Source organism: Anolis carolinensis, chromosome 6 (assembly GCF_035594765.1).
Source record: "Anolis carolinensis isolate JA03-04 chromosome 6, rAnoCar3.1.pri, whole genome shotgun sequence".
Classification (NCBI taxonomy): Eukaryota; Metazoa; Chordata; class Lepidosauria; order Squamata; family Dactyloidae; genus Anolis; species Anolis carolinensis.
The window spans coordinates 47873703-47887954 of record NC_085846.1 but is presented as its reverse complement, the minus strand read 5'-3'; the positions used below and the strand labels follow the sequence as shown (position 1 = coordinate 47887954).

The window sequence follows — 14252 nt, the reverse complement described above, 5'->3', positions numbered from 1 at the left end:
CAGAAACGGCTTTGGTTGCCTTGGTGGATGATCTACAGGGGGAACTTGACAGGGGAAGTGTGATCCTGATGGTCCTTCTAGATCTCTCAGCGGCTTTCGATACCAACAACCATGGTATCCTTCTGTCAACTGGAAGGGATGAGATTAGGAAGAACTGTGTTGCAGTAGTTCCAGTCTTTCCTTGCGGGCCATCTCCAGAAGGTGGAGTTGGGGGAGTCCTGTTCGGCCCCATAGCCTGTGAACTGTGGGGTCCTGCAGGGCTCATCTTTATCCCCAATGTTATTTAACATCTACATGAAACCGCTGGGGGAGATCATTCAGAGTTTTGGAGTTCGGTACTATCTTTATGCGGACGATGCCCAGCTGTATTGTTCATTTCCATCGGATGCCAAGGAAGTGGTTACGCACCTAAACCAGTGCCTGAGGGCACTAATGGACTGGATGAGAGCAAATAAATTGAAGCTTAATCCAGATAAGACAGAGGTATGCAGGTCTCACGTGAGATTGATCCAGGAATAGGGACACAACTTGAGTTGGATGGGAAATCTCAGGCATGCAGTTTGGGGGTGATTCTGGACTCCGCCTTAAACCTGGAAGCCCAGATGATGGCGGTGACCAGGATTGCCTTTGTACAATTAAAACTTGTGCGCCAGCTGGACCTGTTCTTGGAGAAACCTGACTTGGCCATGGTGGCACATGCACTGGTTACATCCCGTTTGGACTACTACAATGTGTTCTACGTGGGACTGCCCTTGAAAAGTGTCCAGAAACTTCAATTCATGCAGAGAACAGCAGCCAGGTTACTCACCAGAGACTCTCATCTCCACTCAGCCTAGGAATAATGTACTGTTAAAAATCTCTAGAGAATGCACTTTTTCCAGAGCAGCACCAAAGCTTTGGAATGAGCTGCCGGAAGAAATCAGATCAGCTCCCTCCCTTATATCCTTTAGGAAAGGAGTAAAGACTTCGCTGTTTGAAAAAGCTTTTAATTGATTTTATTGAGTCCTAGCATTTTATGGATATCCGGGAATTTTAGAGGTATTTTAGTTTAATTGAATTTTAATTATTTGTAAGATGATTGATGCTATGGAGCATCCTTGTAGCTTTTTTGGTTTTATAGTCTGTTTTAATGGACAACTTATGTGACATTGTCTATTTTAATTGTGAAGGCACGCTGGGGGAAAATAGCTATCTCTAGATCTGGCTACCCAAGCGGCGTTCAGTTTACCCTATAATTATACCTCAAACCCCAAAGTAAACACTCCTGAAGCTGGTTAAAAATAACCAAAAATATATTTATTGAACACAGGAAACAGTCCTTTTACTGTATTAGAAACAATATGAGGTAAAATCGCTAAAATTATAAAGAAATTAAAACTATATTGCTAGAGAATGAAGGTTATAAAGACTACAAAGGATAAGCACACAAGCTATGAGGAAACTATAAGGCAAGGACTATAGGGTACGTACAAGGCTATGATAAGCACTATCTATAATGACTCTGAGGTAAACTATGAGGTAAGTACAAGGCTATGATAAGCACTATCTATGCTATAGGTAAATACTATCTATAATGACTATGAGGTGAACTATAAGGTAAGTACATAAGCTATGAGGTAAACTATGAGGTATATTAACTATATGGTAAGTACATAAGCTTTGAGGTAAGTACCTAAACTATGACCTATGTGGTAAGTACGTGATTTATGTTGCCTGTATTAATTTGCCAGGTCAAAGAACCAGAGCAAATTCTAAGACCTATCTCTAAGAGGTTTTTCTATGGAATCCAAAAAGGAGGGAAAAAAAGCCTTTAGAGGCTAGCTCACAGGCTGAACCATCTCACCCAAACCTACAGGGGAGCCCCAAGCTCCACCCCCAAAACAAGAGCCAATGGAACATTCCACTTAAGAACAGCAAAGCAGGAAATAAGCAAGGGAGAGAAACCCAGTAAGACATCACATTAATGATTGTCTATTTTAATGATGTTTTGAGCCACCTTGAGTCCATCAGGAGAAAGTCGGCATAGAAATTCCCATAATAATAATAATAGTAATAATAATAATAATAATAATAATAATAAATATGCCCAATGCCTATTTCTACTATCATGTTGTAATGTTATCAGGACTTTGAGGTGGTGCTCTGGATCCCAAATGTATAAAACCTATCACTCTTGATGGTTCCATGGATGGAAAAACAAACTTAAAAAAAACATTTTGGGATTAGAGAACGCAAGACGTCTTGCCAGGTGTAAAAATAGTGGTGCTGTGATAATTATAGATTTAATGTAACATTCTTAGCACAAAATATTACTTGAATGCTGAGTATTATATAGGACAGCAAAGCTAGTCCAACGCTTTCTGTCAAACAAAGTCATAGTTAAAACGATAATCTTTATAATATTTTTATATGTACAGTAGAGTCTCACTTATCCAACATAAACGGGCCGGCAGAATGTTGGATAAGCGAATATGTTGGATAATAAGGAGGCATTAAGGAAAAGCCTATTAAACATCAAATTAGGTTATGATTTTACAAATTAAGCACCAAAACATCATGTTAGACAACAAATTTGACAGAAAAGGTAGTTCAATACGCAGTAATGCTATGTAGTAATTACTGTATTTACGAATTTAGCACCAAAATATCATGATGTATTGAAAATATTGACTACAAAACTATGTTGGATAATCCAGAACGTTGGATAAGCGAGTGTTGGATAAGTGAGACTCTACTGTACTATACAAATAGAAGCCTGCGACCCCTTATTGAAAATATAGTCTGAGAAATGATTATGAAAGACTAATAGATGAAAGTATTGCACTGTATGCAACAAACACCTGCAATGTATGTATATTTGAATGAATGAAAATAAATAAACATTATATATATATATATATATATATATATATATATATATTTAAAAAAATGATAATCTTTACCGTGAAGTAGAACTACTCTGTTCCATGATATCAAGTTACTGTCGACATTTTTGTCAGAGAATAGTAACGTCGTAGTCACATAATCCAATAGCTAATTGGACAAAGAAAAGCAGAGAAAGTGATAATCAATTTCACATTGTAATAGGATTATTCAGTTTCATCAAATAATTCTTACATATTTTTTTACAATGGCAAAACCGTGTGAAAAGCCATTATACAGCATTAGACTATAGCATAAATAATCAATGCATTTAGATTCCTCACTTGATGGGGAAATAATCCAGTTGGTTCAAGATTTTCTCTGGCTGTGAAAGGATGCAAGGCTTTTTTAAAAAATGAAAAATATTGTAAACAAACCAGTTTCAAAACATCTTGAGTTTGGGCATTAAGCATCCAAGTAATGAAGCCTGTAAGGCTTATTAGCTAATTTTTATTATAGTTGTGTTAAGTAGATAACTGGAATTATGACAAGAATTTCTGTCTAGCCACATTCTAAAGTTTCTTCAATCTTCAAGATAAAAGGTTACAGTATTTTGCTTGATTCTAAAACAGACTTCCATAACTAAGGCAACATGTTTAGAGAGCCTATCCTAAAGTGGCATGCCCCCCTTGAGATAATGAATTTCTAAAATAAAGAAATACTGTACCACATGCTAAGTAACTAAAAATAACAGTGACTGCTCACTTTACAGTACAGAACACAATGGGATGTCCAGAGAAGAGAAAAAATCCATAGCTTTGATAGTGTAGGAAGTTAGTTAGTATTACAAAGGAATAATAATAAGAGAATAACACACTACAGGCAGCCCCTAAGTTACAAACAAGAGAGGTTCCGTAGGTTTGTTCTTAAATTGAATTTGTATGTAAGTTGGAACAAAACATGCACCTGCCTCGTAAAGGGTGGTTACTTAAAACATAGGAATATTCCATTTTTGTGTGGAATATTGAAAGGCTTTGTGTGGTTGTTGGGATCTCTTCCAGACTCTAAGAAACAGAGGGGTGATATTCCAGTGGCCCACTTGACAGGACAAGACATACCAGTCATGACACTCCAGAACCAACAATAGTCAGAGTATATTTAAATGAATAAGAAACTGGCAGCATGCATCCCACAAAAACATTGAGATACAGATAATCCCCGTTATGAAATTTGTTCTGCAATTTGTTCTTAAGTTAAATTTGTATGTAAATCAGAACAGGTACATTTTTAAGCGCACCTCCAGTCAAATAGATAAGCTTTGGATAACATACATAAGGGTGAAGAACCCTGTGATGTTTGTTTTGCTATGTGTCCCTGTTCAAAAGATTTCACCTCACTTTCTGTCCCTGTGGAAAATTGGATTTTGGCTTGTTGTGGATACAAGGATTGGTGATAAAGGGGAAAAGGAGACACCCCTTTCCCATGATAACTCTTTTAGGAGTGAATTTCCCTTCCGGGGCGGAGTGGGGGGGGGTAGATCTCTCACTTCCTGTTATCTCACTCCTGTTCTTAACTATGAGTCATTTGTAAGTCAGATGTATGTAACTTGGGGACTGCCTGTACTTAGAAACATGCCTTCTTTACCCAGTTCACCACAAATAGCTGCTCACCACAACGGGCTGTAATAAGTAACAATATAATGAATTTGGATTGACTACATTATCAACCCATGGTAGGAAAGGATTGTTGTTCCACAAAGTAGCAAGTGGGAACAGTAGACATAATTCACTCCCCTCTGGACATCAGTCTTGCTGCAGAACCCTATATTTCTGCTCCTGTGAAATCATTATTTTATCTCCCTTATTTCAAAGGCCTTCACTTCTACCTAAACAATGAGAAAGAAGAGGCCACTAAATGGTCAGAAGACAAATGTTTAATGCCTAACACACACTTTCTACTTACATTGGATTTTACTTCAGCATCATAAATAAGACTGTCCCACAGACCGTGGAACTCAACTGTAAAACACAAGCAGTACATGTCATCCCAAATCTAAATTTATATAAAGCTATACAATGTTTAAACTATCTTTAATATTCAGCAAATTGTGCAGAACTCTTCTGATATGTATTGTATTGTTCACATTGTATTGTTTTGGGCGTGGGCCCATGTAAGCCGCCCCGAGTCCCCGTTGGGGAGATGGTGGCGGGGTATAAATAAAGTTTTATTATTATTTATTATTATTATATGGCTCCATTTCTTACTACAATTCAAGAGACATGATCGACAACACATTAAGTATCTGAAGTGTTCTGCATTTTAACATTTTTCAGTCCAGAAGATTTAAGCTCAACATTCCTACTGGCACTTAAACACGTTTCAGTTTTACAAGATAATTAAAAGCACAGCTGAAAAGTAATAGCTACTACAGCATATTTTCTTGTCTTTGCAGAGATGTTTTTCATTATAGAATTCAGTGTACTTTATTTCAGAACACTTTCCCTCCCCCCCTCTCTCTCTCTATATATATAGTTCTGTTTTCCATTTTCTGCTTATGTTCCTTCACAATCCTCATCTAAATGTGCCGCTGCCCACATAAGCAACAAAACCATGCCTCAAGTTCCTTTCAACTAAAAATAAAAATCCACATGCCTTAAACTTGTACTCTTTTCTTAATTTCCTGGGGACTAGTTAAAAATTATAACAGAATAAAATACCTGTAGGTAATACCCAGTGATTAGCTGCAACAATATCCTCATCTTCTGCTTCTAGATTTTCAGTACTGGGCCCTTCTTCATTGAGATGAAAAATACGGATTGAAAGACTGCATTTATGGAGGCTAATAGGCTGCAGTGAAGAAGGACAAACAAATTAGGCTGCAATCCCGTATAGACTTACCAGGAACATGTTATCTTTTACTGAATTCTGATTATATTAGACATTTCTAGAATTACATTCTCAATCTTTTAGTAAATAATTCTGGAATATGTTTTAAGTGAAGGTTTTCAGTATAACCCATGAAATACCATATTTACCAAATTATAACAACAGTACTGTATAGGCTGTTTTGGAAGAAGCATTTATTAAATAGGATCTGACACAAATTATAGCAAATCTGCCTGATCTATACTTGCAACAGGACGAGGTTTTAAAAAATATTTTTATTGATATTATATTTTCTTTTGTGAGTAGATCTGCACATTTAATACACACACATCGTTTATGTATAACCACATTTCTCCACTCACTTATATATATCTTAGTTCTGTTCACTCTTTGGGGTGTTTTCCCCTCCCCACTCCTCAACAGTATGAGGTAGTACTGTGGAAATAACACATCAGAATGTAGCTGGGAAACACAGGGATTTTTTCCTCATTTTGCTCAAGCAATGTATTTCTTCTAAGCCTAATCCACATTCTCTGTTATGACAGTTTACTATTTACAAGCGCTGTTCATGTGAGTAGCTTTCTAAAATTTGATCCTTCATGAACTAGTAATAAACAATATGTTATTTCTATCATTTAATATTTCATTACACTGTTCTGCTACATTACTCTGTTCTGCTCCATGATTCCCAACTTATGAATTGAGCTATATTAAGAATGCATATTATCCACTGTCTTATAGAATTGGGAAAAAGGGTCAAATAGTCCAGGGAAATTTTCATTCACAAAATATAAATATTTTGTCTTACAAAAAGGTTCTGAATACTGTAAGATTTTTTCCATACCTGTCTTTCCTTCAGCTTTAGTTCTGTATCCACAATTGCAATGGATTGCACATTGTTTGTAAGGAAATGGTCATCAAACTCAGTCCATTTGTAATCACCAAAGATAACATTATGTCTATTTAGTAGCTTCAGGACACTTGATTTGACATCTTCTTTCTTTGCAGTGCTGATTAGGATGGGGGCAAAATCATAATTCTTTCAGCTATATATAATTAAGCCAGGAAAGACTTCTTTCAATCACTCACAGAGAATGATAGAAACAGACAAGTGCATCTAGTATAATCTACTGCTATGCAGAAAAGTACGCTAATCCCAATAATCCTGATTATTTCATTCTTGTTGATACCTAAAGCGTAAATGGAAGAAGAAAGTTTAAGAAAATAAAATTGATACAGCTAAACCTAAGAGGCTAACTTTCACTATACATGCAAAGTAGTAGCCAAAATTAAGAAACCCATTCGTTAGTTCATATCCAGAAAATCCCCAAGTTACAAATATCCACCTTACATACGACTCCTAGTTACAATAGGAGTAACATATCAAGAAGTGAGAGGAAAACTACCCTTAGGAAGGGAATCACTCATGGAAGAATTATCATGGAGAAAAGGTGTCTCCACTGAAGCTTTATCACCAATCCATGATTATATGATAATCCAAACCTTTCAATATGCAATTATCACACAGAAAGTGAGGTGAAATCATCTGAACAGGGTCACAGTCAGCAAAAAAGTGTTACAGGGGTGTTAACTCTTCCCTGACCATAAAAAATGGCTGGAGTTATACTTAAAATGTACCTGGTCCAATTTACATAGGAATTTAACTTAAGGACAAACCTACAGAACCTATCTTGTTAGAAACCTGGCAGCTGTCTGTATATAATAAGTGGGTTGTTGTGCATTTTCCGGGCTGTATGGCCATGTTTCAAAAGCATTCACTCCTGAAGTTTCACCCACATCTATGGCAGGCATCCTCAGAGGTTGTGACGTATATTGGAAAACTAAGTACGGGAGGTTTATATATCTGTGGAAGGTCCAGGGTGGGAGAAAGGACTCTTGTCTGTAGGAGGCCAGTGTGAATGTTGTAATTAATCACCTTGATTAGCATTAATGGCCTTGCAGGCTTCATCTTACCTGGGAGAATTTTTTGTTCAGAGGTGTTAGCTGCCCCTGATTGATTCATGTCTGTTTTCAGAGTGTTGTTCTTTATTTACTGTTCTGATTTTCGAGTTTTTTAATACTGGTAGCGGTGACAAAAATATGAATATATTATGTGTGCGTATGCATGGAAGGTGAATAAATGAGAGATAATTTTGGAGAGACCATTCTAAAATATTAAGGCCTACAAATCATTAACTACCTGCTTGCTGAACTATAATTAAAACCTGTTAATGAGACCTTAAATTGTTGACCTGCCTGGTAAACTGTGATAAGAACTGATAAGAGAAAAGTTTACATCAAGTTAAGGAAATGATTACAACAGTTAAGAAGGAAGTCAACATAAGGCCAATACCAATCAAGAAGAATCAACATCTGGTACAGGAAACTGAGATGGAGCCAGGTTGATAGATGTCTATCATTCATCTACAACCTTGGGACAACATCAGCGAAATACTGCTATATAAGTAACCTTGACAATCCAGAAATTGTGACAGACAGAGACGCTGTTCACCCGCCATACTCAGTGGAGATGGTGTATGGGAAAGTGGCAGGTTTGCAGGGAAGCAGGATTATGGTCACTTTTGGGGACTCCTTTTCTCATGGGAAGAGAAAGGAGTGTGTTTTGGAGATGTTATTTTTGAAGTTTTGACGATTTGGAACTATGTGTTGGCAGACCACAGTGGAAGCTGGGTCTGACCTAAGCAGGTGCTTCTCCAAGGAGGGAGAAAGGATATGGTAAATCTTTGCTTGCATGAAGATGGGATGCATGTAGATGTGTGTGAATGTTGAGTGAAAATGTAACCCCTCCTTTGTTTGATAGCCAATGTAACTGTAGGTTGTTTGTGAATCCAATGTAGTTACATAGTCTCTGTATGTGTTATGTCTAATGTTGTTCTTTGTTATTCTGTAAAGGTTCTGCTATACCTCTTAGAATGAAATTGCAATAAAAAGAACCTATGCTTCAAAGTTATTGAAAAGTTATTCATAACATTTTTGATGTCAGAAGTGGTCAGTCTAAGTAGGATGTTTTAACCTTTGTTTTAAAAGTATTCATGGCACAGCCATATTTTGTTCATTTTCATTGTTTCCTCCTTTCTGTTGAAATTGTCCACATGTTTGTGGATTTCAGTGGCTTCTCTGTGTAGTCTGACATGATAGCTGCTAGAGTGGTCCAGCATTTCAGTGTTCTCAAATAATATGCTCTGTCCAGGTTGGTTCATCAAGTGGTCTGCTATGGCTGACTTCTGATTGAGTTAGTCTGCAGTGTCTTTCATGTTTCTTGATTCGTGTTTCCCGCAGGGAGGAATGAAGTTTGCAAGGCCATTAATGCTAATCAAGGTGATTAATTACAATACTGACAATGGCTTCCAACAGACAAGAGTTCTTTCTCCCACTCTGGACCTTCCACAGATATAAAACCCACCCATGCTTAGTTTTCCAATATACCTCACAACCTCTGAGGATGCCCGCCATAGATGTGGGTGAAACGTCAGGAAAGAATGCTTCTTGAACATGGCCATACAACCCGGAAAATGCACAACAACCCGGTAATTCCGGCCATGAAAGCCTTTGACAACACAATATATATAAGCAAAACATACATACAAACCTGCCTTCTCAAAAATAATTTTCTTAACTTTAAGAATGGGAGAAGAGACAAGTCATATGCTTTGCAAATGGTTCCAAGGATCAGTTCCGAACATCTTCATCCAAGATATCTCAAAAGAGTTTTAAAAAGATTTCTGGCTGTGACTTTGGAGGGTTTATATACTAATCAAGCTTCACAAACATAACCTCTCAACTGCATCCAGTTGAGCAGCAGATTATTTATTTTCTAAAATTGTCATGACCCGTGGTGAGTTCCATACATTACTTTAGTTCCACCATGCCTTTTGGCACCAATCAGTTCTGCCCTTGCAATACATGGCCATGTGAAAGTGATCAGGAGAGGTGCTCTATATAGGAAATACTTCAGACTCAAAACCAACCTGTTCGATTTCTGATGAACTTCTATATCTATAGGCAGGGATTCACAGTCATTTTGAAGAGCCAGTTTTAAATCATTTGCAGCTTCATCCATTTTATAGAAACCTAATTGGTAAAAATAGGAAACATGAAAAGTTGAATGTTTTTTATTCTTCAAAAACCCCTAGCCTCATGCATTTATCAGACACACGAGAGCAAATACCATATAATAAGAGACATTTCGCCAAATGGCCAAGGATGGAAGAATTACAAGACAAATAATGGAAACATAGTAACGGTCTACCTTCTACCCTGTCCATTTTAAGCTTCCTCTTATATACAAAGTTTAATTTTCAAAAATGAAGGTTATCTAAAAAGCAAAAATATGATTGACAGAAGGTTTAGAAAACTTTGTACTGCAGTTCTGCTTTATTTGCTTTAGCATAAAATTATGGAAAACAACAAAATAATCCAAGATAATAAGGTATTAAAGCAATAGATTAAAACAGTAAAATCAGAATATAGACTTAACAAAAAGTTACAAATTCACACTATAATTTAATTAAGATGAGGGGAAAACCAGAATGAAATACATAGCCTAAATAGGCTATCGATGTAATAAAATGAAAATTATCTATGTACATATGTATTTTTATTTAATAAAAGTAGAAATATGTATCACATATTCTTTGTCCATGATGACTACTACATCCAGAGAGCTGTGTGAATCCCACCGAGGATGGATCTTGACCAAACTTGGCACACCTACACTTGTGATAAACTTGGTGGATTTGGGGAGCATTGACCGAGGGTGGCAGGAGTTGTAGTCTACACACATTCGCAGAACTGGATCGTAGCACACCGACGATGGATCTGAACCTTTTAAAAAGCTGGTCATGATGGGTGTGTGTGCCAACTTTGATTCAGATCAGTCATTGGTGAGATTCACTCAGCTCTTTGGATATGAGTGGACTACAACTCCCATCATCCTTGGTCAATGCCCCAAAACCCCACCAGTATTTCTAAGTTGGTCATGATGAGTATGTGTGCAAAGTTTGGAAAGGGGTTGAGAGGATAATGGCTTACAGTCCATATGAACCTGGAAGGCCTGTGTATCCTACCCATGATGGATTTGGATCAAACATGGCACACAAATCCATCATGATCCAACTTAAAATACTAGCTGTGTTTGGGGAGGGGAATTGACAGAGGTAAAGGGAGTTCAAGTCCACCCCACATTCAGACAGCCATATCATAGAATCATAGAATAGTAGAGTTGGAAGAGACCTCATGGGCCATCCAGTCCAACCCCCTGCCAAGAAGCAGGAAAATCGCATTCAAAGCACCCCCGACAGATGGCCATCCAGCCTCCAACAGCTTCCAAAGAAGGAGCCTCCACCACAGTCTGGGGGAGAGAGTTCCACTGCCGAACAGCCCTCACAGTGAGGAAGTTCTTCCTGATGTTCAGGTGGAATCATGGCCACTGACAATGGATCTGGACCAAAAGTGGAAGACATACCCTTCATGAGCCAACTTAAAATACTGCTGAGGTTAAGGAGGAATGATAATGCGAACTGAAATGTAGTCACATCTGGACACCTGCCGGAGTCCCGCCAACAACCAAAGGAGTTCCTCTCATCCTACCTACCAACTCCCATCTCCCAACATCTGTACCCTTCAATGCACAGCCTCGGGATGATGGGAGTTGCACCCCAACAAAAAGGCTGACCTGACTGACATGTTAACAGTACACCATTTTCACCCACCCACCCACATCTAGGGCTACTGGGAGTTATAACACTGGACAGAGGCTGGTGAGAACAGGAAGGAAAGGAAAAAGAGAAAGGATAAAGGTGTGAGAGGGAAGGAAAGAGAAATGATGAGAAAGGAAGGGAGAAGAGAGGGAAGGGGGAAAAGAAAAAGGAGGAAAGGAAGGAAATGAAAGGGAAAAGCCATAATGAGAAGGGGGAAAAGAAAGATGAGAAGATAAAGGAAGAAAGAGGAAAAAAGAGGGGAGAAAGGAGGAAGGAACAAAGAAAAAGGGAAGAGAGAGGAAGGAAGAAAAAGGAAGGGAGGAAGAAAGGAGGGTGGGTATAAAAAGGAAAGAAAGTGAAGAGTGAAAGAAAGGAGGAAAAGAGAGAGGATGAGAGAGTGTATAAGGGAAATGAAGGAAAGAAAAAGCCACAAAGGGAGTCTACCTACCATTGCCAGAGCATTGCCATGGAGACATTGTGAGGTAGGCCTTCTAGAACTGACTTACGGAGAAAGGAGCAGCCCCGCTGATGCTGTCTGCAGGAACGTTTCCCAGGGGAAACCAGGATTTTTAAAAATGTGTTTACTTTCCTTGTGGGAGACTTCTCTCATGGCCCTGCATGAAGCTGGAGCTAATACAGGGAGCTCATCCACACTCTCCCCAGGTTGGATTCGAATTGGCAACCTTCAGGTCAGCCACCCAACCTACAAGTCAGCAGTCCTGCTGGAACAAGGGTTTAACCCACTGCTAGGAAAACTGAATGACTGTATCACAAAATGCTGCACATTTTGTACAGGTGGTCTTTTCACATCTCCTCCCCGTTGTACAATGCAGTCCAGGAAGAGCGAGAAAAATAGTAGAGGAGAATAACTGGCTCCACAGATGGTGTCAGGAAAAACAATTTGGCTTCCTGGACCATGGTCTGCTCTTCCAAGAAGATGACCTACTGGCACGGGATGGGCTGCACCTCACAGAAGTAGGAAGGAATATTTTTGCTCAGAGACTGGCAATCCTAATCAGGCAGACTTTAAACTAGGTTGCGTGGAGGAGGGTGACATTTTTCTTAGGAACAGTAATTTATCAAGGCCTGGAGGGAACAGACAAAAGGCTAAAGAGAAGGTTGAACAAACACAACAAGTACCAAATAAACCTCAAATAAGGGGAATGTCACATGGGCTTAAATGCCTTTACACTAATGCCCAGAGAATGGGAAATAAACAACATGAGCTGGAACTGCTAGCACAACAAAATAGTTACAATAAAGTAAAGGTAAAGGTTTTCCTCTGATATTGTCTAGCCGTGTCCGACTCTGGGGCGTTGGTGCTCATCTCTATTTCTAAGCAAAAGAGCCGGCATTGTCTGTAGGCACCTCCATGGTCATGTGGCCGGCATGACTGCATGGAGCGCCGTTACCTTCCCGCCGGAGCGGTACCTATTGATCTACTCACGTTTGCATGTTTTCGAACTGCTAGGTTGGTAGAAGCTGGAGCAAACAGCGGGAGCTCACCCCACTCCCTGGATTCAAACTGCCGACCTTTAGGTCAGCATGTTCAGCAGCTCAGCAGTTTAACCCACTGCGCCACGGGGGACTCCAAATAGTTACAATATAATAGGCATAACTGAAACCTGGTGGGACAAGTCCTATGATTGGAATGTAGCAATGGAAAGGTATAGAGAAATAGACCAAACAGGAAAGGGGGTGGAGTAGCATTATACGTCAAAAATATTTACACCCGTGAAGAGATGCAAGACTTCAATCCTGGAAATCAGGTTGATAAGGATAAGAATCAAGGGAACAAGGACCGAAAAAGATGTAGTTGTGGAGGTCGAGTTAAATGTGGGCTAGGCAATACTACTATTACGTGGATCTGTAATTGGTTAAACGACCGAACCCAAAGGGTGCTCACCAATTGTTCCTCTTCATCCTGGAAAGAAATGACTAGTGGAGTGCCGCAGGGTTCAGTCCTGGGCCCAGTACCATTCAATATCTTTATTAATGGCATGGGTGAAGGCTTAGAGGGTATGCTTATCAGGTTTGCAGATGACATTAAATTAGGAGGGATAGTTAATACTCCAGAGAACAGGATAAGAATTCAAAATGACCTTAACAGATTAGAGAGCTGGGCCAAAACTAACAAAATGAATTTCAACAAGGACAAATGTAAGATACTACACTTAGGCAGAAAAAGTGAAATGCAAAGATAAAGGATGAGTGATGCCTGGCTCAACATCAGACCATGTAAAAAAGATCTTGGAGCCTTAGTGGACAAAAATTTGAGCATGAGCCAACAGTATGATACAGCAACTAAAAACGCCAATGGGATTTTGGGCTGAATCAAAAGGAGTATTGTGTCTAGATTGAGGAAAGTCATGGCGCTTCTCTATTCTCCTTTGGTTAGACCTCTTTACCTGGAATACTGTGTCCAATTCTGGGCACCACAGTTCGAAAGAGATGTCGACAAGCTGGAAGGTGTCCAGAGGAGGGCGACTAAAACGATCAAAGGTCTGGAGACCATGAATCCCTATGAGGAGAGTCTTAAAGAACTGGGCATGTTTAGCCTGCATAAGATAAAGTTGATGTATAAATATGTTAAAGGATGTCATAAGGAAGCAGTCTTGTTTTTTGCTGCCATGGAGACTAGGGGCCTTTCCACACAGCCATATAACCCAGAATATCAAGGCAGAAAAAATCCACAATATTTGCTTTAAATTGGGTTATCTGAGTCCCCTTTAGGGTGAGAAGGGCAGGATATAAATGTCGCTAATAAATAAATAAATATATTCC

At 38.9% G+C, this 14252-nt stretch overlaps 1 protein-coding gene across 4 annotated transcripts in view; it reads right to left on the bottom strand.

Annotated features, from left to right (window-relative positions):
- trip13 (thyroid hormone receptor interactor 13) overlaps positions 1-14252 on the bottom strand; it is a 29600-nt gene that overhangs the window by 13729 nt on the left and 1619 nt on the right. The window contains exons 1-6 of one of the 4 annotated variants that reach the window (XM_062983991.1): positions 11917-11936; positions 9738-9840; positions 6593-6758; positions 5580-5709; positions 4825-4880; positions 2943-3033 (exon numbers count right to left, since the gene is read on the bottom strand). In XM_062983991.1, coding sequence (XP_062840061.1) covers positions 2943-3033; positions 4825-4880; positions 5580-5709; positions 6593-6758; positions 9738-9829 — 535 coding nt within the window. In that variant the 5' untranslated portion in view covers positions 9830-9840; positions 11917-11936. The other 3 variants (XM_062983992.1, XM_062983993.1, XM_003222241.3) reach the window with 3 other exon arrangements.